Below are 23,571 nucleotides of genomic sequence, written 5' to 3'. Positions count from 1 at the left end.
CAATGTTGCTTTCTAGGGGTTGGCCCTTAGCGGTTGCTAAGTCAGGAGCACTCGATTGCTCTCCTAGCAAAGATATTGACATATGGGCTATCGCTTTTAACTCTCTTCATTGCTCCACCTTGCGTAAGCTCTCGACTTCCTTTTCCCTAGCCGCAATGATATATCTCTCAACCTCTTGTACTTCAGCAAGGCTTCTACCATTGGGTAATATGACCTCGGAGAGGAATAGCTCTGAAGAGTCAGGAGGTGCAGTGAATGAAGCATTCACATGCACATTCTCTAAGGGCATAGGGTCTACGTTGGTCATGAATGGAGAATTTACTTCCCCACCCCCCTCATTTACATCATTAGCTCCATGTTCGGAGCAAGTGGCTCTACTAAAGGTTTTCTTCAAGCGGCTAAGCACGCTCGGCCCGGACCGCGGGCCCATGGCATGCATGTCTTGGCTTGAGCTATCGGGATTAGGCATTGGGAAGAAACCCTCCATGACATTGTAGTCAGAGGAAGAGTCACTAGCCGCTATGTTCGGGTCTTGGTTTGTACTACCTTGGGTCCCTGCCGAGGGCCCGGAACCTAAGGTAGGTGGATATTGAGAACTCGCGTAAGTCGAGATTCTCTCTAGTTGCTCCGTCTCTAGCACACAACCAGAGCGCAGATGCATGTGTCTTTGGCACCCTACAAGTGTCGGCCGAATAACCTCGAAGGTTAACTGCTTACTTTTTTAGGCGCCTGTTTTCACTCGTTTTTTTAAAAAGTATTTCTTAATGATCGGTTTTTTGATTAAAGTGTGTGATAGCTCAAAACGAGCGTATCACTCAGAGGGTCGCGGTGTGCTTTACAACACAATGTTTGGTCACCTAAAGCTCCGTTGGTCCTCAAAAAAGTCGATTTTTAGCTACGTGTGAAGCTAAAATACGTAATTTTAAAGGGCGACTGAGGCCTGAGCCTGAGTGTGAGCTTGGGCTTGGGTCTGGGAGATATTCCCGATCCCGGTCCTACCTTTTTTTTTTTTGGATAAGGTCGCCGCGGCCCGCATGCGATCACACACACACTTTACCTACCTACTTCCAACTAATACACCTACTGTTACACACTAACACACTTCATTAGCTCTAACAGATCTACTTCCTACTTACTGTACTTTGCATTACACAGACTAACAACCTTAATGCTAAGACCTTATCACAGAGAAAACACAGTAACCTTTCAAAACTTCAATAACAAAGAAATACACAATAGCAACACAAAATCCTTCTTCTCAACACACACACCTTCCTTCCCTACCTTTCCTACAATTGAAATTGCACCACAAAAGAAGCACAGAGTGCCATTCATGCTTAGTATATCGCATTCCCTGGAAACTCTGCCAAAAATGTGTGCGTCTGTCGCACGTGTCAATGCAAGGAACTTGCCAATACACTGTGTGCGAGCCACAAATGGCTCCAAGCACACAACTAGCCTAAACTAGTAAGCTCAAAGATGGCGATGGTGTGTCACTCACCGCTCTACGCTTGCTGTCGTGGAGGATTCCTCGCCGCAAAGAAGAGGGAGACGCCGCTACGTCGCGCTCAACTGCCTCGCCGCCATCGTGCCGCCGCAATGCTCGATCGCACACTCTCTCTCTCTCTCTCTCTCTCACGCATACACACACACACACACACACACACAAGGAGATGAAGAAGAAGAAGATGGAGATGGAGCAAGAGCACTCTTCAATCGCACAAATGAGAGAATGAGTGAATTTTAGGTTTAGTTGCATTTTATATGAGCTCGCCCCATTCACACTTGGACGCCCATGCTTAGCCAACTAATCCCTTGAATGTTCCAGTTAGAGTGCACTTCTCATCGGCGATCACTCTTACCCTTTTCCTATTGGACCGACAAGCCCGGTACCTGACTCTACCAAGTAAATAATACAACGTCTGTCATAGGTGATAGGGTGTCCGTGAGCCGTGATGGTTAACAATGAGTTTTGGGAAAAATGGACAATGATAGCTCATAAATGATCATCTATCGCAAATGATGTCGGATAAGGAGCTTTTGAAGCAAGAAGTTATTAACTTGGGGAATTAACTATGGTTTGTCAGGATTTAATTAAGTCATGTATCAAGTAGAACAAGTATACTAATTTACACATCACAAAAAAGCTAACAGTGGCAAATTCAACTTTGATCACCTTGATGCAGGAACAAGGAGTCATCAACGAAGAAGAGCAAACAAAAATGGTAGACAAACCAACCTTTGCAGGGTTACATATCTTGTCCTTCATGAGGTGGATCAAACGTTGGACATGGGTTTTGGACCTCAAATCAAGAAAATTATCTCCCAGATTCGGCCTATCAGACAAACTTTGTATTGGAGTGCAACTTGGCCTAAAGAAGTTGAAGGTTTAGCTAGACAATTTCTACAGAATCCTTACAAAGTTGTCATTGGTTCACAAGATCTGAAAGCCAATCATTCAATTCTATAGATTGTAGAATTTGTTTTTGAGAATAACAAATAGTCAAAATTGACAGATTTACTGGAGTGAGTGATGGCTGGAGCTTTATCTATCCATGACGATAAGAGTCAAGCTGAACGAGATTGGGCTCTTTCTCAATTTAGATTGGAAAATAACCCTCTAATGACAGCAACAGATGTTGCAGCTCGGGGCTTGGATGTGAAGGACAAAGTTTGTCATCAAATATGATTTTCATGGATCATAGTTCTTATTGTGGTTTGACAAACGTACAAGCAATGGAGCACAAGAAGGCAAAACAACAACAAAGACCGCACCGACATCAACAACTAGGTCATGTAAGGGACGACATGAATTTGGAGGGGAGAGTGTTGACCCATGGGTCAACAGTATGACATAACTCAACGAAGCCTTAATTTTTGAGAGTTATAAACACGGATTATGGTTATAAACATTATTTGTAATGAGTAGCTATTCTAGTTGTAGAAGCCCGGGTGCACTGGAACTTCCAAATTGTAAATACAAAGTCATTTTACCCCTTGAACTCTATTTTAGGTTTAGCGTATGGTAGCCTTGATATATAAGGTACCTAGGTCATTTTGTAAAGAGAACTTTTATCATAATCAAGTTTTCAGCTGCCGTCGACTGTGTGTGAGAGAGAAAGAGCATGAGCTTCATCCTGGCGCTACTCCCTGCTCGCTCATTGCATTGGAGAACCGACTGCACCATCACGAGAGGCTCGGTGAGAGCTACGCAAGAACGCCAAGCATTCCACGCATAACAAAGCACACGCGCTCACGCATCTACGAGGTATTTGCGACCGTAAGTATATCAAATAATGTATTTTTTCTGCACGCAAGTAGTCATTAGAATTGTGGCGACATAAGCTACACATAGGTACTCATGGATTCAGTTTTGGGCACTTTCAAAATTCTGCTCTGTCTTCGTGCGTGTTTTTTGTAGATGGGTCTAGAAGTAGGGTATTGCATGTAGAGGCTTTGGGACAGGTGTATCCTAGTGAAGGGATGGTGTTCCTTAAGTTTCACATGATTCTGGTATGATTTGGTGAGTTTCCTTCCGTTTGTGTGTATGTGGGTTGGGCGATGTAGTTGAGAGTAGTGAGATTCTTGATTGTGGTTTAGTTGGACTTCTAGAGTGTTGTATGTGTGGTCTAGTCTTAGCCTGACAAGCTAAAGAGATTGCCTCTGTGCGCCTATTGTGTTATCTATGTCCTTGATTGACGTTATATTGATCTAGGTAGTGTTGCATGCACTCATAGGTGGTGTGATTCGCTGCCGCACCAAGTAATGGGTGGAAAATCCCCAAGTCTCTCATCTTGAAAGTAGCATTCATATCAGCCTTGAATTCAACAATATGTGTCTCGTTTAGACAAGTAATCAATAAATCATCTACAGATAGAATGACGATGAGAAATACATCACCCTCACACTTGACATACAAAGTGCTTTCAGTTGGACTATTATAAAAGCCTTGTTTAACCAAATGAGTGTCATCTTTCTCATACCAAGCACGAGGAGACTGCTTCAACCCATACAAAGATTTCTTACATTTGCACACTTTATTTTTTTGTCCTTTCTTGACAAAACTGTGAGGGTGCGTTGCATATGCTTCCTCAAATATATCACCTTTTAAGAAAGCAGTAACAATGTCTGATTGATGTGCACTTCATCCAAAATGAGCTGCCAATGCACACAAAAAATGAATAGTAGTTATACGATAAGTGGGAGCAAAAGTCTTTTCATAGTCATGTGCATAACCTTTTGCAACAAGTCGAGCCTTATAGCGATCAATCTCACCATCCGACTTACATAGCAGTTGCCTTTTTGCAAGGAGGCCAATCACATAGAGTCTATGTGTCATTTGTCAATAAGTGCATCACATTCTGATTCCATTGCATCCATCCAATTTTTTGAATTCTATGCTTCATCAAAAGAGAGAGGTCCCTCCTCATCACATAAACCAGAAACAGCCAAAGCATAACACTTTGGTGCATAAGATCGAGAACCTCAACGAGTATGACTAGACGTAGGTGCATCCAATTTATTGTGATGCAAAGTATGCACCAGCCATTTTGGCATACCTCTAGCCTCCTCATTCTCAGTCCTTTCCACATCAAGTGCATCATGTACATATCCATTAGTAATAGACTGATCCATAACAGTTTCAAAAACCCCTATGGGCTATACATTTGCCTCATTGGAATTTACATTCAAGTTTCCACCATTAAAAAAAGGCAACAAAGTGTCATAAATGTCCTGTGAGTTTACATTACTATCTCTAGTACATGATAACAAAGGCTGAAGAGAATTTTCCACAAACACAACATCTCATGCAACCAAGCTACATTTTGTTTGTGGGCGATATAGCCTGTAACCTTTGCTTTTAGTATTGTAACCAACAAAAATGCATTTAGCATCCTTATCATCTAATTTCTGTGCTGTGCTATGGTTCTGGCACCAAAGCATAAGCTAAACAACCAAAAACATTCAAGTGATCTATAGATGGTTTCGTATCACGCCATGCTTCATAAGGAGTCATAGATTGCAAGGATTTGCCCTTGGACACCTATTAAGTACATAAGCAGTACACATGATAGCCTCAAGCCAAAACAAATGTGGCAAGCTTGACTCTTGACCATAAGGCGTGCCATTTTTGTAAACGATCTGTTTTTTCTTCAACAATATGATTTTGTTGAGGTGTATGCGGCACTATAGATTGGTGTTTTATCCCGCAATTAGCTAGAAACGCATTAAACTCATGAGACATGTACTCCCCCCCTTGATCTGAACGGAGGGTGTCCATAGTGAATTTAGAAACATTTTCAGCCATAGCTAGAAATTGCTTGAAGCACATGAACACTTCAGAATTAGCTTGAAGCAGATACACCCATGCATGCCTGGAGTAATCATCAATGAAATTAATAAAGTATAGGCAGTTGCCTAAGGATGGAGTTTGCAAAGGCCCACAAACATCATTGTGAAAACTTTGATCTTGTAAGAAATCCTACAAATCCATAATAAACAAAGTTTCAAGTGAGCAATGAGGTTAGGTTCATAAAATTGGGCATCTTGGCTACATGTGATTCCATTAAAATTCTATTCTATGTAATGTATACCGACAACATGATTTAAGGAAAGAAAAAAGAAATATCTTTCATAACAAAACTAAGCACTATCTCAACAGCAACATAACCTCCTTTTCTACCACTTTGATCGATGAAACAACACACAATGAAAATATGGTGAAGAAAGATTTTCTAAAGCCCACCTACCTAAAGTTATAGCCCCCGGCCTTGGCATGTAATATCTTCCTCAAAGAAAAGAACACAAATTTTGGCGATTATATGACCAACCATAATAGCTCTATAATTTTTGAGATGGAGTACATCTCTAAGATTGTTAATAAGAACAATAGGATGCATTCTTGTAAAAGCCCTTTTGCTATTGACTTATTTTCAAAGTGTACAAGAGCAAGAAATAGAGTATGTGAATAAGAAAGTTGTGTGATCTACTTTGAGCTGCAACACAAATATTTAGATTGGGGTGCTATCTTTACCAACACAAAGGTAGAAAAAAGAAGATCTGACAACCCTTTAGTCTATAATGCATTGTCAAGATTTTTGTTTCACTCACAATCTAGCTTCCATTTGTTGGTAATTGACAATCTACATGTTCACTTATTGGCAAGGTAACCACCTATACTCAACAAACATCAAAGACAGAGAGAGAGAGAGAGAGAGAGAGAGAGAGAGAGAGAGAGAGAGAGAGAGAGAGAGAGATAGAAAAACATGTAGAGATACAAAGACACAACAACAAAGAGCAAGAAAGAATCGTTGCTTACCACATTATCGGAGTCTTTGGTAGCCATGGACAACGATGCATGATTATCCTCTGGTGCTCCACGTTGCAATAGCTATGGTTTTCTCCTCTTCCTAATCTCAAACACTACACCAAAAGTGTAACATACAAGGAAGAAAAAAGTTCACAACTGTCTTGCCACGTGTTTGGTTCATAACTCCTCTACACCTACTAAACTTTATAGAAGCAATCTTTTGAGATACGCGGCGCTAAATTTTGAGCACTTGTCCTTTTGTATGTCATGAAATGCACCATGATATAAACTTTAAGTTTTTTAATACTTTTTTTTGTTTATAAAACATGAAGAAACATTACTTTTGATTATCTCTCTCTATGCTGACATGGCATTTCTTACAAGGCCCATATTTGAGCCCAAACTTTTCTTAATGGGAATTTTGAATGTTGTGCAAGGCATTGATGTATGACCGAATTCTATGGATACATGCTCTGTTGAGGATGTTCCAAGTTTGTGGTAGGATTGCTTCTGCAAGAGCTATTTTGCCTACACTGAGCAATCTCGTTGGGATGTTAGAGATGCGTAGGCTCATGCATTAATTGCATTATCTGTGAAGTTCACTATTAGGGCCTCACATTCGCTCGGCTAAATAAGCTAAACAAGCTTCGGATATTCTGGTTGGTCTTTATGCAGGTTGCAATGAGACTAGAATTGCATTTCTACATAAAGAGCTAGAGTCAAAGATTATGCATGAGGAAGATGACATGGACACTTTCCTTGCTGGTGTCAAGGATATTAATGAGCAACACGTTTTTGCAAGCAAAGTCATTTCTGACAGTTCATTTATGCAGACTATTCTTGATGCATTGCCAGATTCTTATCACACTTTTGCTAGTACTTGGAGACTTATGACCCAAGGAAATCATGATGTTGTCAAGTTTGATGGATTATGCACATTGCTATTGCAAGAGTAACTTTCAAGAATGAACAGGGCAAAACATCATGCAATTGAACATGCTTTTCAGAGAAGTGGCAAATGACCTATTCCAAATGCTTATGCTGGGAGCACTTCATCTGGGAATTCTGGTGAAATGGATAAGAAGAAGGTGTGTTGCCATTATTGCAAATTTAATGATCACTTGATCAAGCAGTGTACTAAATTGAAGGCAAAAGAGGCCAAGAAGAAAGAGTTTGGTTTCACTACAAGTGCAATTATTGTAAAATCTTTTGTGAAAGGAGATTATGATGTTGATGTAGATGCAGAGTGGTCATTTAGTGCAAAATACACTTATGATCCTTCTGTCCATGATGCATGTATGCCAATTTCTGTTGGCGGATTCTGTATACGGGTGCCCACCCTTCCGGACACTTAGTCGGACACCACATTTGTACTTTGTTATTTTTTTTTGAGCTAGTGTAGCTATGAGAGAAAGCTCAATTGCTCCTTTTTAACCACTTGTGTTAACATGTCTGCATGATTCTCACTTGTGTGCACATTTCCAAGATTTAATTGTCCTTTTTCCAAAAGAGTACGTATGAAGTGATCTCTCACTTCGATGTGCTTTGTCCTTGAGTAAAAGGCTAAATTCTTTGCAAGATGAATGGCACTTTAACTGTCGCTATATAAGACACAATTGTCTTGATTGTACCCAAGGTCCTCCAAAAATCTATGAAGCCACTTAATCTCTTTGCTAGCCTCTGTCACAGCTACATATTTTGCTTCGGTAGTATAAAGTGAGACCACTTTTTGCGACTTTGAAGCCCAACTTATTGTTGTGTCTCCAATAGTGAAGATGTTGCCAGTAGTGCTCCTTCGAGTATCTTTGTCACCTGCCATATCTGCGTCAGCATACCATTGCAAGAAATCTCTAGTGCCTCCAAAACATAAAGCATTATTGTCCCTTTAAGATACCTTAGTATACATTCCATAGCTTACCAATGCTCTTTACCTGGATTATCCATGAATCTACTCATAACTCCCAGCGCATGTACAATATCTAGCGTTGTCCTGACCGCAGCATACATTAGAGAACCTACCACTGCAACATATGAAACTTTAAACATATAGACTATCTCCTCTTGTGTCTTTGGACACATATCCTTGGTTAGTATAAAGTGACTAGCCAAAGGTGTAGAAACTGGTTTTGCATCTTGCGTCACAAATCTTTCTAGTAACTTCTTGATGTAATCCTCTTGAGATAGTGTCGGTGTCTTTTGCTCCCTGTCCCTTGATATCTTCATACCAAGTATCCGCTTTGCAGCACCTAAATCTTTCCTTGAAAAAGATTTGGACAACTCCTCTTTTAGGTATCTAATATCTTGCATGTCAGCACTTGTAATCAACACGTCATCAACATACAACATCAGGATGATAAATTTTCCATCTCCCAAATTCTTTGTGTACACAAAGTGATATGAGTTGCATCTTTTGAATTCATGATCCAACAACCATCGATCAAACTTCAAGTGCCACTATCTTGATGCTTGCTTTAGACCATACAAGCTCTTCTTCAACCTACAAACCATTTTCTCCTTACCTATACCCCTTTGGTTGAAGCATGTAAATCTCCTCCTCTAAGTCGCCATGAGGAAACACAATATCTACATCCATTTTCTCACGATTCAAGTCACGAGCAACCACAAGGCTTAAGACAACCTTAATTCCCAGTTTCCACTAAAATTCCAAATAAATTTAGGGTTGGCACAACCACGTTGAGATCACTTCTTAAGCTACTACCTTCAAGTACAAAAAATATCTCCATTATTTCATGGAATAAGAGACAGATACATAAAGACTTTGTGTTCTAGCCAAATGGCAAGTCTTGAACTTTTGAAGCTCTTTTCTTTTGTTTGTTTGGCAATGCTCACATTAAGTGAGCTAATTGTAAATTAAAATCCAAAATAGAAGTCATACGTCCATGCATAGCAAGTGCCATGGGAAATCTCGAGAGTTGGGCTTCACATGGAGCTACTCAAACATTACAAACCATAAACCTACAAAAGAAAAACTAAAGTAAACATGCATGGATGCAAAAACCACCGAGTTGACCTCCTCATGCCACTTGGAAGCGGACCCTCCTCCGCCATGCAAAGAGCACAACACCGCACTACCAACTTCAAGACTTCAAAGAGGACCAAAAATACTTTGGGACTAGGAACCTTGCAAACCGAACCATCACATGTGAAACGTAGGCTATCAGGGGAGCCAAACACCAACCAAGACCATCCTTCACTGCCACCGACATGTTCCTTTGCTTCCCCCAAAGAACCAAGCACCCGAAGGGCGATTTCGCATCCATGTGACCTTTGATTCCCTCTTTGTAGAGAGGTGGGAGGGAAAGCCACCTCCAAGTGCCAAAAAGAAGAGAGGGGGGGGGGGGGGGGGGACTTGGAAAGTACGCAGAGGCAAAGTTGAACTTGCCCAACTCCCCTCTCCTGAGGAGCTCTCATCCCTTTGGTCCCATACCCCACCAAGCCTTCACACAAACCCACTACTGCCACCTGACCCAACCTCACCCTAAACATTCCTACTATGTGACCTCACAAGCTACCTACTATAGGGAAAAAGTCTCCACCATCTGTAATGACTTCAAGAAAATGCCACTTGAAACATCAAATCATGGCCTTGGCTGAGCTTTTGAAGTTCTTTTAAGAGACACAATTTTTATGGTGAGTTAATTAAAGCTCTTATAGATCCTAAGCTAGCAAGCCGACTTCCTATGACATTACAACCCAAAACCTAAATGATGTGTGCAAGAAATATCTATATTCTAGAGTGATTAGAGAATGGTGCAAACTACGGATTTGCAAGCAAAGTAACATGCGCTTAGTGTACAAATCTCAAAAGAGGCCAACAAACATCCACCAATGACCATAGAATTTCATCGAGAAACAAAGACCCTTCTTAGACATTAATTAAAGATACGATCACTACTAGAATTTTTAATGAGATACCATATTTATCTTAAAACAAAGAGCTCAACAACTTGAATTGCACACATTGGAAAATAAGGCTCATGTCTTAACAACTGATGATCTCCCACAAATAGATGATCAAAACATTCTCTACTTGCTCCAAAAATTGAAGAAGGAAATTTCTTGCCTACACACTCAAGCAAAATGAAGACGTCCACAACATCTTTTGCTTGACCATCGATGTATGTGCCTAACTGTTCAACCTCATGACCGTGCCTCTCTCACAACACCAAAAGAAACTAGAATACCAAAAGATTCAATCCGTATGGCATCACATACATCATCTCATCAAGAAACTAAATAAGATTGATTGTTTTAACTCTTACCACCTTTTCATTGTTTTATTGGATGATCTTAGACATTGTCAGAAGATTTAAACCTTATGGCATCAATAAGAAGATCTAAACCTTATGACATCACATACATCATCTCGTCAAGAAACTAAATAAGATTGATGGTTTTAACTCTACTATCTTTCAGTTTTTTATCATATAATCTTCAATTCAAACTTAGAATTGATAACATTGACAATAATAGTCAATGCATCTTTCCCAACCACAATATTTTCTTTGTACCAAAGACCTTCAACGGATGGTAACACATAGCTGCAAAGCTATCAAGAATGCCTCTAGTAATCCAATCATACAATTTGGTGATTTTGACTTTGAGCTAATTACTCTCTATCTTAGCACTCCCATCCACACTCAATACACTTAAAATCTAACCTTGGTCATGGATCATAGGCCATGATTTTAGTTTTCTTCTATATCATTCAATAATATATTTTTGCTTCCTTTAACAACCGTTCAATAATCCGAGCACGAAATCTTAATTGATATAAAAGGGATTCTTCACTTTTCAATTTGCTTTTATTGAGTATAGCAAACATTATTTTCGAGCTTTATTTAATGAAAAAGAAATGTGAAGAGATGCATGAAATAAGAGAAAGCACATTAATTGTCTTCAAGGTTGTACAAATTATCAATCGAAGGTGACTCTGAAGGTGTCCACTCGTTTGTATTGTCCTTGGAAAGCCCAATTCTCCCAGCCATACCATCCCATTGTTTGAAAGAATGCAGGCCCCTTGAATGTGCAAACATGAAAGGCAACACCATCAATGTGAATGTCGTATTCCTTGATGAAGTCATTTGGCACTTTGCGGTCCCACCACACCTGACCAACTCGATTGATCATAATGTTGCCTAGAAAATTGTTTTCTGTTAGGGCCTTTATCATGGCATCCTTCCAATCCCATGGACCTGCTTGTGGGGATTGCAATAATCTTCGACTATTCATGTGCTTTGAGGCCACCAAATCCTCTCTAAAGAGGAGCTTCTTTTCTTCTGTTTTCCCATACCATTACCATTTAAAGAAGGGATTATAAAGTGTATAAAGTAAGGCATACAAGCAACAAAACAAACCTCATTGTTTCTGTTTAAAAGGCCTAGTGAGTGAGTTGTGTATATGTATAGAGATGTTGTGAAGGTATATACCTAGTACCTTGCGTGTTTAGTGACCAGAGATGGGTGTATGTGTGTGCACCTATGCTTGAGAGTCCGGCGAGAGAGAGAGAGAGAGAGAGAGAGATACCAGCGGTGTAAGAGCCATTAGTACCTTGCAGAACGTCGGAAGCAGTAGAGCGATGCGTTGATTGCGAAGTCTTGCACAACAAAAAGAAGATGAGGAGGAGGATCAGCGCCGGGGCAACCCTCATGATGATCAAAGGAGGTTTGCTCTTTTGCTTGCCTGCTGGGGTGAATAAATAGTAGAGCTATGGGAGTCAACAATACCCTACCTACCTGTCTGGCCTTCGTGTAGCCCGTGGCCTCACATGCTGCTGCCGGAAGCAAAATTCCTCTCTCTCTCTCTCTCTCTCTCTCTCTCTCTCTCTCTGTGTGTGTGTGTGTGTGTGTGTGTGTGAATTTGCACACTTGTACGCCTACATACAGACACAGACAACTACCCATAGACACACACACACACACACACACACACACACACACACACACACACACACACACACACACACACATTGATGCACCTATGCAGTTTGACATGTGCATACATTTGCTCACACATGGGTCAATCACATAGATGTGTGATCACGAGCAACTTAGAGGTCAAGAAACAACACGGTTTGCAATCCTGGGCAACCGTAAAAGATGAAGTCAGTAGCAGGAGCTAGCACTGGTCCCTCCTCAAAATGCACCGCTGTGGCTAGGTTCATCAGAAGCTGTGTCATATTTATGAGTTCAAGGGTGACGACTTTTCCTTAGGTATGTTGATGGACTGTCTCGAAAGCCGAGACACTTTTACTGGTTTTGTTTCATTCATTGGACTCATCTGCATATTGGGTTTACTGAAGTGCTTTCTATTGCAATTGTGATCACAGGATTGCCAACCTGCCTTTCATCTATCGCTAGATTCTACTGGAGCAACTGCTTGATACACTTGCAGTTTACAAGATTGCCAACATTTAGGATTGGTTTGTAGATGGGCTGGTTCCAACACCCACAATGAGAGGCATGTTGATTGAGGGAGAGGTGCTGTTGGCCAGCGTCTCATGCTGCAAGTGCATCTGTAGAAATGCCTCACTCCAGGGTACTGGTACTGACAGGCTTTTGCATTACTCCCTTTTCCTCTCACATCACTACAGATTTGTCAATGTGGATAAACTAATGGGAATATTGCATTTGCGTAGACGCAAGAACAACTGCCTGCAAAGTGTCACATGCAAATTCGGCATGTGTCTAATTGTTTCTTTGTCTTGCAAAGGAGATTGGGCTTGTTGATTGGTGCCAATGAAGCGGACTATGTTCGATTGATTGACACATGACAGCATCGTATAGGGGCATTTAAACATAGCTAGTTTTCGAGTCATGTCTGGATAGGCTACGGATTTGAGGCTGATGGATTATCGAAGCTCCTCAGGTATTGAAGCCGTCTTGCTGTGATGTTGGTGAAGATAGCAACACAGTGGAAGGTTCTTGTTGTAAGAGTCAATCAGGTAGCAATACATCTTTCAATATTATGAGAAGTATGTCATGACCTGGAACTCGAACTCTTGACGTCATTGCTCACATACAAACACATTAAGCATTTATTCTTTACCAAATTCTAGCCCAAGTTATTATCTATCTAGGTGAGAGATCGGTCATCTCCATGTTAAATTACTGCCTCTTTAGCTGTCAATGCTTTGCAATTATAGAGTAGCTGTCTTGTGGTAGTATTAAATCTGTTTTGTTTGGCGTCTCTTAATTGTGCACCTTCCCTTCGCAAAGGTTTCCTCCTTATAGAAGACACAGACCAGGTAGTAGACCTCAGCAAAGAATGCCAAGTGAAGATTTTTAACTTACTGTCTTATTCCAGCTTTCACTTATCACTCATCACTATCGACACAATGTTGTCGACTACAAGTTCTGTTGTTTTGGATGCAGACTGAACCTTCCCTCCTCAACATATTTAAAAGACTAGGGCTACAGCTTTCTGATGTTCCAAATCACTCTGTGATGATGATGATGATGATGATGTGCAAACATTGTACACAGCACAAATGATTTTTTCAAAAGAATTTTCTGAGAGAATTGCATGAAGACAATTTTGATGTCGGCTCCAAATGAAAAAGGGAAGTTCAGTTTAAAACTTGTTTCCAATGTGGTGGAAGAAACCTTTACTTTTGTTTGCAAGCACACATGAGAGGATCATATTGCTGCTCTAAAGCAGTCAAATGATTCTTATGCTTTTCTGCAGCCTGCCACACATCGCATACAAAGCATCTCTTCCAAGCACCCGCTGGATGGGGCACATGCTATCAATCGGTTCTTGGCCCTTTTAACCAGACCTAGATGACCAACAGCAAACAAACTGCATGGTATGTGGAAGATTACCATCCTGCTGCATCTGTTGATGACCTTGCAATCAGGGCATTCCAGCAGAGGACATTGCATGGAAGAGGCTCTCCAAGACAGTTGCGCATGGTGTTAAGGTGAGAGAACAAATATACTCCAACCATTGTAGCTTCCTAACCTCGCCCATTTTGGGCATATCAAAGAAATTGCTAGACATCCATGAAGCATTTTCTGCAAGCACCCACAATGCAGTGCCAGATAGTATCCATACCTTCAATTCATTACATTCTGATGATGCATTTTATTGAATAATACTGCTGCGTGAATGAAAGTCAAGTAATGCTGATGATCTCTGCTGTTCACCACTCTTTGCATACATAGCATTCCTTTCAAGAACCCAACAACCAATGGTTGATTATTTTGGACATATCCTGCGATCAGCGTATAAGAGGCCAAAAATTTGCTGACTTCGTACATATGCTGCAATCAGAGCATCTGCTTGTCCCCTGCTTGGGATGCATGAAGCATTTTCTGCAGGCACCCATTAGGCAATCCCAGGCATAATCCATACATGCCTTCCTCTCAATCTGCCATTTTTTTGAGACATTCTCAACTTGAAGATGTTGTAGATTCGTAAACCCTTAATCTAAGTTCAAGATCTTATAGTTTTGCAGAGATACAGTTGAGTAGAGAGATGGGGGATACTACATTTGTCAATGTATTGTGATATTTCTCCTATTGGAACTCTACGTAGGTTGAGCAGCCATGAGGAGACTAGAGAGGTCCGGCGCCCTAAAGGGGAGAGGGCGCTTGCTGGCAGGTAAGGAAGAGGTGATCAACAAGTAATAAAATCACCAGGCGTGCCAGGCAACAATAGAAATTTCTTTTTGACATGCAATTATCCAAGCCCCCTTTCATATGCTTTGTGTAATGCGATCAACTTATATAATTTGTCATATATAACGTTAACTCAAAGATATAAACACAAAAATTGATAGGTAGTTTCGGTAGTTTCGAGTTTCCTGCATGTCAAATGACATGAGGGTTTTTTAAAGCACTTGTTTTAATAGGCCTTTGATTTTTTTAAAAAAAGGTGTCAATTTTAAGCCTTGATTTAAGTCTAGATTCCACTTTAAAAGTTCTACATCTCTAAGCTTTTTTTAAAAAAAAACATAAGCATAGAGAATTGAATTAGAAAAGCACCCCTCAGGTCTGCTGCGTCCCTAGCTTTAAAGCCCTATGCCCTAGATTCCACTTTAAAAATTCTACATCCTTAAGCTTTAGAGCTCTCTTTACAAATTTAAAACTCTAAAGTGTAAATCCCACTTTAAAAGCTCTAAAATTCTAAGCCCTAAAATTTTAGCACCCCGTGGTGATCCTCTTTCTACTTGTGGGTCCATGTAACCTTTTCACTTTCTTAATTCAAAGTTTTACCTTCTTTAAAAAGAAAACTATAGGTCTTCATTGGAAACCTTACTTTAAAAGTTCTATATCCTTAAGTTCTAAACTTAGCTTTAAAATTTTTAAAAATAACAATAAAAAATCTTTAGAGATTAGAGCTTTAAAGGATTGATTTTTTCTTAAAGTTTGAACTAACAAAAATAATCATCTTATAAAGGAAAACTTTAGTCTATTAACTCAAGTTTCAATGGGTGAAAGAACTTGTCAAATTGAAAAGGTGACTCATCTTCTCCTACACTCACCTCCAACGTATGATTGACGACTGAAGGGTATAAAGAGGAAAACTCAGAAGGCAGCAAGGCCACATCGGACGGGATCCCACAAGTTGTTGATCCCACTCGGCAAGGATTTGTAAGTTGGTGAGAACTCATGCTTCTTCTATTGCTTCTAGGGTTTAGGAGGTCAGGTCTTTAGTGGCTTGACACGTCAGCAGTTTGTGACAAAATTGCTCAAAAAACTTTGACCACTAAGCTTGACGGTCATTCCAATGTGCACTAGGGATAGACTTGAGCTACTTGAGGGCTTGACGAGTACGAACAATAAAATCTATACCATATAAATTTTTTTTCCAATGCTTTAGAGAATGGATAACAAAGAAAAGCTCCTTATCGTACATTGAGTAACTCTTTTCTGCACTGTTTAACTTTGTACTGAGAAATGCAACTGGACGGCATGCCTTAACCCCTATCAAAACATGAGAGATTAGTGGCAAAGAAGGAATGCTCTCCTCACCACGAATGACCAAGAGATTCAATGCAAGTATCTTTTCGTCATACAATTTCTTTAGCAGACTTTCATCAAGAGTCAACACAATTGAACAACAATCTGCAAAATAAGATTAGAAAAAGGCATAACAAGAGTCCCATTTTTGCTTGAGAAATCGCCAATCCTCTTTAAACCAATCAAGGTACTGCGGTGGCATAAAACGCTCCTTGAGCTTAGCCTGGAAGTAACCCACATGTTGTTCGATCTTCTGCCTTCTTCTCCTTGTACTGAACTGTCACGCATCAACCGCCCTTCTCTTTGTCATCCTGGCTTCCACTTTGTTTCTTTGATCTTCAGATTCACGAGCCCTATTACTAGCACATCCCTGTCAATAGCGTATAAACATATGCAGTTAAAAGACTTTTGTTCAAGGTGAATTGGTACCTATAGGTTATGTTGTCGCAGAGGAGGCGAAGGAGGAGGATCATAGATATGCGTACTATCTTCGTCTTATGGTGTTGGGACTCAAGAGATTTCGGTGTACAATGTTCCCCTTCTCCATAATTGTAGAATCTCTCATGTATCATGGCCCTACACCTTGTGCTCTCTCCTGTAAAGCATGACCAACGTAGTCCAACAATCCAAGCCTTATATTTTACATTTTTTCAATGCAAAATATCAGATTTGCACGGTCAGATCAACCAGCGTTTGCAGATTCAGCCCGAAAAACACTGATTTCAGTATCTACGTTTTCAGCACGTCGTCGTCGCATCGTTGTCATTGCCGTCGTCACCGACATAGAGTCAGAATTTAGCAGATAAAAATTTGCAAATTTCAGCCCTCAACGTTTTCAGATTTCAGCCCATCTCGTCGTCCTCATCATCATCAACATCGTCGGCAAGTCCATTGCATTGTAGAGATTTGTGCAATCAATAGTAGACCGCTCTCGCCATAGAGTGGGGTCTTCGAAGGAGGGTTTGACAACAATCTGGTGTCATATTTTTCTCTCTCTATCTCTCAGTCTCAGCACCTTCATTCACAGTGTTTACCACTTTGTTTTGTGATCATTGCACTCTCTCACTAAAGAAACGGAAGGCTCTCCCTTCCGTAATCAAAAGGAACCTTGAGCACAGTTCGGAGCACTCATCTTGAGCAAAGTTCATCATTCACATCCGTTGCACCTTACAACGACGGCGTCACATAACCTTCACGCAGCAACATTGGAGATAGTGAGCCCTTGCCACATATTTAAAGGCCCTAGGCCCATGAAAAGTAGTTTACATGAAAAGCTTCAAACTTAGAGGCTTCTGGTCCAAAAGCTCACACTAAAAGGCTGCTAGCACAAATTACAGAAATACACACCCCTAGCACGCCAACAGCGCAATCCACGAAAGTCCGTACAATCTAACACGTCATCGACCAACGTAAAATCCAGATGTCAATACAGCTACCACGTCATCAATTTTTCTTTACGTATATGTATGGATACTTTTATTTTAGGCCACATCGGACGGGGTCCCACAAGTTGTTGATCCCACTTGGCAAGGATTCGTAAGTTGGTGAGAACTCATGCTTCTTCTACTGCTTCTAGGGTTTAGGAGCTCAGGTCTTTAGTGGCTTGACACGTCAACAGTTTGTGACAAAATTGCTCAAAAAACTTTGACCACTAAGCTTGACGATCATTCCAATGTGCACTAGGGATAGACTTGAGCCACTTGAGGGCTTGATGACGAGTACGAACAATAAAATCTCTACCATATAAAAAAATTCTTCCAATGCTTTAGAGAATGGATAACAAAGAGAAGCTCCTTATCGTACACTGAGTAACTCTTTTCTGCACTGTTTAACTTTGTATTGAGAAATGCAACTGGACGGCGTGCCTTAACCCCTTTCAAAACATGAGAGATTAGTGGCAAAGAAGGAATGCTCTGCTCACCACGAATGACCAAGAGATTCAATGCAAGTATCTTTTCGTCATACAATTTCTTTAGCAGACTTTCATCAAGAGTCAACACAATTGAACAACAATCTGCAAAATACGATTAGAAAAAGGCATAACAAGAGTCTCATTTTGCTTGAGAACTGACCGATCCTCTTTAAACCAATCAAGGTCCTCTTTAAACCAATCAAGGTACTGCGGTGGCATAAAACGCTCCTTGAGCTTAGCCTGGAAGTTAACCCACATGTTGTTCGATCTTCTGCCTTCTTCTCCTTGTACTGAACTGTCACGCATCAACCGCCCTCTCTTTGCCTTCTCTTTGTCATCCTGGCTTCCGCTTTGTTTCTTTGATCTTCAGATTCACGAGCACATCCCTGTCAATAGCGTATAAACATATGCAATTAAAAGACTTTTGGTCAAGGTGAATTGGTACCTATAGGTTATGTTGTCGCAGAGGAGGCGAAGGAGGAGGATCATAGATATGCTTACTATCTTCATCTTGTGGTGTTGGGACTCGAGAGATACCGGTGTACAATGTTCCCCTTATCCATAATTGTAGAATCTCTCATGTATCATGGCCCTACTATTTTGGAATCCAAATTGTTTGACCACCCTAGTCAAACAATCCCCAAGCCTTATATTTTGCATTTTCTCAGTGCAAGGTAAGCACCACATTGATGTCTTGGACAACTGGCACTGCCTGTTGCTTTGTAATTCGATGCCTTGAAGGGGTTCTTGTAGGGCAGTATCTGATTGAGCTGGACCCTTTCCCGTCACTTCTTTGATTTCTTGCTTTTGACTTGAGCAACCTGCAGAGCTTCCTTATAGGGTCTCAAGCTCTTCCCATCAACTTTGGGTGCCAAGCACTGTAGAGTTCAAAGTCACAGTGAGTGATTTCAATAGCTCTCATCAGTTGTCTCCCAGTACGCTTCACATTTACCTTCGAGCACCTTGAAATCTCCCTTTATTTTTTTGAGGCTCTTGTCCTTAACATCTGCTTCCACAAGAGATACTTGCTTATGAATCCCATCCAAGAACACTTGCTGCAACCCCAGTTCCTCCTAATAGCAACCGTTAGGCTTGCTGAGGCTCTCAAGCGTTAACATTTGCTTCCACAGGAACTGATACTTGATTGTTAAAACACTTGCTGGAACCAGTTCCAACTTCTAGCTCCGTTAGGGTCCAACTACTCCTACCAGAAGGAATCCCATGCAGCTTGGCCAGGTTCACTACCATCTGCAGAGTCATGATCAATAGCTAATAATGAGCCATCTACTCTTCATTTCCTGTGAAAATTGGGTTACTCCCCATCAACGCCAGTTTGAAAGTAATCAAAGAAACTCTGAAGACTCTCGTGGGCAGACATCAGAAAATTGTCTGGAGGGTGGGCGACAGCATGGAACTGCAGCACATAAGCCTGCAAGGGCATGTGATAAAGAGGTTGCAACACAAGGTCACCATAGCTATGCCCCATGAAAGCTCCCATCTCCTCTGCATTACTTATTCCCAACCTACTACAGCAAGTGTGGGATCTTCGAAAGGCCATGTAGCTGGCCCACTTTCACCCTCAGCACACAACCCTCACATCAGTTCAAAAACCAACCACCGATTATCTAGGCTTGGCCTCAATTGCTTTGGCTTCCAAGTTCTGCTCAGACATCCTCAATGGTTGCCCATTGAGAAAATCCCCACAACAACTGAATCATTGACTTTCATAAGACATACCTTCTGATCGGATTTGACACCCTTGAGGCTTCAAAATATTTCTGTTGTGCTCCACACATAGCATTGTGGCTTCCAAAGAGAGTACCAACCCTCAGGTCCATCCACAAAAGGAAACAAAGTTAGAGAAACTCAAAATAAATAAGTCAAAGCCCTTCTCGAAAATTGCCTCTTTAATAGTCGAGGGTCATAACGAATCAGTTAGTTTACTTAAGCAGTTGCACAGTAAGCAGGTGATTACCACTATCCCCTAGCAGAACCCCAACTGTACAAAATGCTCCTATTAAGTCACATGGCCTGTTCTTTTAGACCTGCCGAGGGTTGTGCCTCTTGATTCCCTCCTCACATGGCCCCAAGATTTCCGCATACAACATTCAGAACATCAGCTTATTAGCCAAAACGTTTAGTCCTTTTGCGCCATCCTTGTTAATTTTTTGGTCTATAGACATGCATCTGCATAGATGCTACTCATGCGTACATAAGCAACACCATCCTTGTCATCCAGCTGCACTGCATTTGAAAAGGCTTTGAGTCCAAGTTCTACATGGCCCCAATTCAGACATATATCCAGCAAAGTATGCCACACTCCAACATCGAGATCAAAAGGCATCCGCTTGACTAGTGCTACTGCCTTGTCCAAGTGGCCTGCTTGTCCAAAGAGATCCACCATGCATGTATGATGCTCAAGAGTTGGGACAAGGCCAAAATCTTTGCTGATGGCGTCAAAAAACACCTGCCCCTTATCCACCAAACATGTTTGGCTACATGTCTTCAGAACACTTATGAATGTTACTAAATCTGGCTTTACCCCTTCTCTCTCCATGCTGTTAAAGGTGGCAAACACTGAATTGTTTAGTCCTAGCTGGCAGTATGCTGTAATCAATGAGCTCCATGTGACAGGGTCATGAACTAAAAGCCTGCCAAACACTTCTCGTGCCCTTGCAAGGAGACCACACTTTGCATACATATCAACGAGTGCGTTGCCAATAATACAATCTCTTTCTAACAGCCCTCTCCTGGAAATCTCATTGTGAATTTCAGTTCCCTTCTGTATGGCCCCAAGGGTTCCACAAGCTTTCAAAATACAAACAAATGAGACAGCATCTGGAGAGACCCCAACAAGTTGCATTTGCTCAAAAAAACTTAACACTTCGCTCGCATAATTATGGTCAGCATAGCCGAACATCAAAGCATTCCAAGAAACTACATCTCTGGTCACAAGATGATCAAACAGTTCCCGAGCTTTTTTAAGAAAGCCACACTTGCAATACATATCCACCAGTACATTGCCAACAGCAGACTCACTTTCCATCATCCCATGCTTTAACATCTGCGCATGGATCTTGACAACTTTCTCCAGTGCCCCAACATTTCCACAAGCTTTCAGAACACATATCAACGTGACTGGATTTGAAGGGACCCTCTCGAGTTGCATAAGTTCAAAGCATATAAGTGCTTCCTGACTAGACTGATGATAGACATAGCCTGCAATCAAGGCTGTCCATGAGACGACGTCACGTAACAGAGAATTGTACAAGACACTCCATGCTTGACTGAACAAACCAAACTTGGCATACATATTTATAAGTGCGTTGCTGACAGCCACTTCTTTTCCCGTAAACCCTTACCTACATATTTCAGCATGTATTTCTCTCCCTTTGTCTATGGCTCCAAGAATTTCACAAGCTTGGAGGGCACAAACAGAAGTAGCATAGTTTGGAAGAATCCCTTCAAAGCTCATCTGTTCAAAAGCAGCCAATGCTTGTTCGCCACACCCATGTGATGAAAACCCTGCAATGACAGTTGTCCATGAGATAACATCGTGAGCTGGAAGCATTTCAAATACTTCACTAGCTTTTACAAGAAATCCAAGCTTGACATACATATCCACAAGTGCATTTCCAATCACAAGTTTCTCATTCCACAAGCTTCTTCGTGCCAACTCAGCATGTATTTCAAGTCCCTTCTCTGTGGCCCCAACAGAGCCACAAACTTTCAGGCTCAATAAAAAAGAGACCTCGTTTGGGCAGATGCCATCATGTTGCATTTGTTCAAAGCAGTTCAGAGCTTCATGATTAAGCTCATAGTTTACATATCCTGCCATCAATGTAGTCCAAGAAACGACATTTTGCACAGAATGTTTTTCCATGGCTTTGTAGGCCTCTGTTAGCTTACCACATTTGGCATACATGTCCACCAAGGCATTCCCAACCACAATGTCTTTGTCTAGTAACCCAATTTCTGTGATCTCAATATGTATCTTTGTGCCCTCATCTGTCATTGCAATTATGCCACAAGCTTTCAATCTGTAAACAAAGGTGGTAGAGTTTCCCAAAAACCCCTCTACTCGCATCTGTTCGGCAAATTCCAATGCTTGCTCTGCAATGTCAAACTCTACACATCCTGCAATTAAAGTAGTCCAGGAAACGCCATTCCGGCTAAAAAGTTTAGAAAAAACATCATGCGCATCTGCAAAGAGTCCACATTCAATGAACATATTGATGAGTGAGTCACATATAGCCGAAGTGGTTTCTAGCACCTGCTCCTGAATAATCTCAGAATAAATCTCAAAACCTTGGTCTGCTGCTCGACTTGCTGCACATGCTCTTAATACACAACAATATGTGACAATGGTTGGACGCACTCCACTGCACTTTATCTTGCTAAAACAATTTAATGCTTCACCGCTAGCATCGTGTTTCACATATGTTGCAATCAATGTGTTCCAAGAGACTATATCCCGAACCCGAAGCTCATCAAAAATTTTCTGTGCTTCTGAAACCAGACCATGTTTGGCATACATATCAATTAAAGCATTGCCAACATAAATGTTATTATTTAACAAACCCCTCTCTTGAACCATAGCATGGGATTCTTTTCCTTTGCTTGTGGCAATCAAACTAGCACAAGCTTTCAGGACACAAACGCATGTAACAGCATCTGGTAAGGCCCCTTCAAGTTTCATCCGTTCAAAGCAATGTAGTGCTAACTCCCCGCAATCATAGTTGACGTAACCTCCAATAAGTGCATTCCATGATACCACATCTCTAATCTCCATCGTGTCAAACACTTCCTGTGCTTTAGCAATGGATCCACACTTTGCATACATATCAATGAGGGTATTACCAACAAAAGGGTCAATTTCTATAAGACAGGTTTTGGCAATCTCAGTGTGTAAATTATTACCCTTTTCCAGATCCTTTAACCTGGTGCACTCTTTGAGCAAAGCTACAGCAAGGTGTCCATCACTGTAAGGTTTGTTATGCCCCCTTTGAAGCATGATGCGAGCAATTTTTGAATCATCATGTCCATTGGAATCTCTGACACAGGAATTCAGCCTTCGTACCAGTGTTGCCTGTGTTTTCAGCATCTACCCACATTCAGGCAAGATGATTTTGGGCAATTGAGGTGTTTCTGAGTCATTTGAAAGGGTCGGCTACTGATTTGAGGCTGATGGATTATCAAAGCTCCCTAGGTATTGAAGCCGTCTTGCTGTGATGTCAGTGAAGATAGCAACACAGTGGAAGGTTCTTGTTGTAAGAGTCAATCAGGTAGCAATACTTCTTTCAATATTATGAGAAGTATGTCATGACCTGGAACTCGAACTCTTGACGTCATTGCTCACATAC

At 41.1% G+C, this 23,571-nt stretch overlaps 3 protein-coding genes, 1 long non-coding RNA gene and 1 pseudogene across 6 annotated transcripts; 1 reads left to right on the top strand and 4 right to left on the bottom strand.

Annotated features, from left to right (window-relative positions):
• Positions 1–11,195: 11,195 nt before the first annotated feature.
• LOC147462428 (uncharacterized) lies at positions 11,196–11,996 on the bottom strand. The gene is made up of 2 exons (XM_086483946.1): positions 11,882–11,996; positions 11,196–11,610 (listed from the first exon to the last, which is right to left on the bottom strand). The coding sequence occupies exons 1-2, from the start codon at positions 11,979–11,981 to the stop codon at positions 11,249–11,251; spliced, it is 462 nt and encodes a 153-aa protein (XP_086340072.1). The 5' UTR covers positions 11,982–11,996; the 3' UTR covers positions 11,196–11,248.
• LOC147462427 (uncharacterized) lies at positions 11,857–14,011 on the top strand. Of its 3 annotated transcripts, XM_086483948.1 has the most exons (5): positions 12,303–12,434; positions 12,525–12,543; positions 12,660–12,752; positions 12,825–12,868; positions 13,043–13,604. In XM_086483948.1, the coding sequence occupies exons 1-5, from the start codon at positions 12,303–12,305 to the stop codon at positions 13,070–13,072; spliced, it is 318 nt and encodes a 105-aa protein (XP_086340074.1). In that variant the 3' UTR covers positions 13,073–13,604. The 3 variants fall into 3 exon arrangements, 1 of the variants encoding a protein (XP_086340074.1); XR_015184421.1 differs by lacking the exons at positions 12,303–12,434; positions 12,525–12,543 and adding exons at positions 11,858–11,995; positions 13,705–14,011 and having other exon boundaries at positions 12,660–13,274; XR_015184422.1 differs by lacking the exons at positions 12,660–12,752; positions 12,825–12,868; positions 13,043–13,604 and adding an exon at positions 11,857–11,995 and having other exon boundaries at positions 12,362–12,538.
• Positions 14,012–18,234: 4,223 nt separating this feature from the next.
• On the bottom strand, positions 18,235–19,522 carry LOC147462426 (uncharacterized). Its single transcript, XR_015184423.1, has 2 exons — positions 18,654–19,522; positions 18,235–18,572 (listed from the first exon to the last, which is right to left on the bottom strand). It is a non-coding gene; the product is annotated as an uncharacterized LOC147462426 (long non-coding RNA).
• A 449-nt stretch (positions 19,523–19,971) lies between these two features.
• LOC147462425 (putative pentatricopeptide repeat-containing protein At1g68930 pseudogene) lies at positions 19,972–21,521 on the bottom strand (annotated as a pseudogene).
• Positions 21,522–21,566: 45 nt separating this feature from the next.
• LOC147462424 (pentatricopeptide repeat-containing protein At3g03580-like) lies at positions 21,567–23,312 on the bottom strand. The gene has a single exon (XM_086493599.1). It carries the CDS (start codon positions 23,310–23,312, stop codon positions 21,567–21,569), a length of 1,746 nt encoding a protein of 581 aa, XP_086349725.1.
• Between the last annotated feature and the right edge of the window lie 259 nt (positions 23,313–23,571).

Source organism: Adiantum capillus-veneris, chromosome 2 (assembly GCF_014529385.1).
Source record: "Adiantum capillus-veneris isolate H3 chromosome 2, ASM1452938v2, whole genome shotgun sequence".
NCBI classification, from domain to species: Eukaryota; Viridiplantae; Streptophyta; class Polypodiopsida; order Polypodiales; family Pteridaceae; genus Adiantum; species Adiantum capillus-veneris.
The sequence above is the reverse complement of the archived record's forward strand: the minus strand, read 5'-3'. Positions and strand labels throughout refer to the sequence as shown.

What these genes read in the sequence shown, in the direction of transcription:
- LOC147462428 (XM_086483946.1), bottom strand. Translation starts at nt 11,981, where the DNA reads ATGAGGGTTGCCCCGGCGCTGATCCTCCTCCTCATCTTCTTTTTGTTG. An exon ending in TGCTTCCGACGTTCTGCAAG is followed by an intron (nt 11,611 to 11,881) that starts GTACTAATGGCT and finishes ATGGGAAAACAG; the next exon opens with AAGAAAAGAAGCTCCTCTTT.
- LOC147462427 (XM_086483948.1), top strand. Translation starts at nt 12,303, where the DNA reads ATGCACCTATGCAGTTTGACATGTGCATACATTTGCTCACACATGGGT. An exon ending in ATTGCCAACATTTAGGATTG is followed by an intron (nt 12,753 to 12,824) that starts GTTTGTAGATGG and finishes GCTGTTGGCCAG; the next exon opens with CGTCTCATGCTGCAAGTGCA. An exon ending in TAGAAATGCCTCACTCCAGG is followed by an intron (nt 12,869 to 13,042) that starts GTACTGGTACTG and finishes TGTCTTGCAAAG; the next exon opens with GAGATTGGGCTTGTTGATTG.
- LOC147462424 (XM_086493599.1), bottom strand. Translation starts at nt 23,312, where the DNA reads ATGCTGAAAACACAGGCAACACTGGTACGAAGGCTGAATTCCTGTGTC.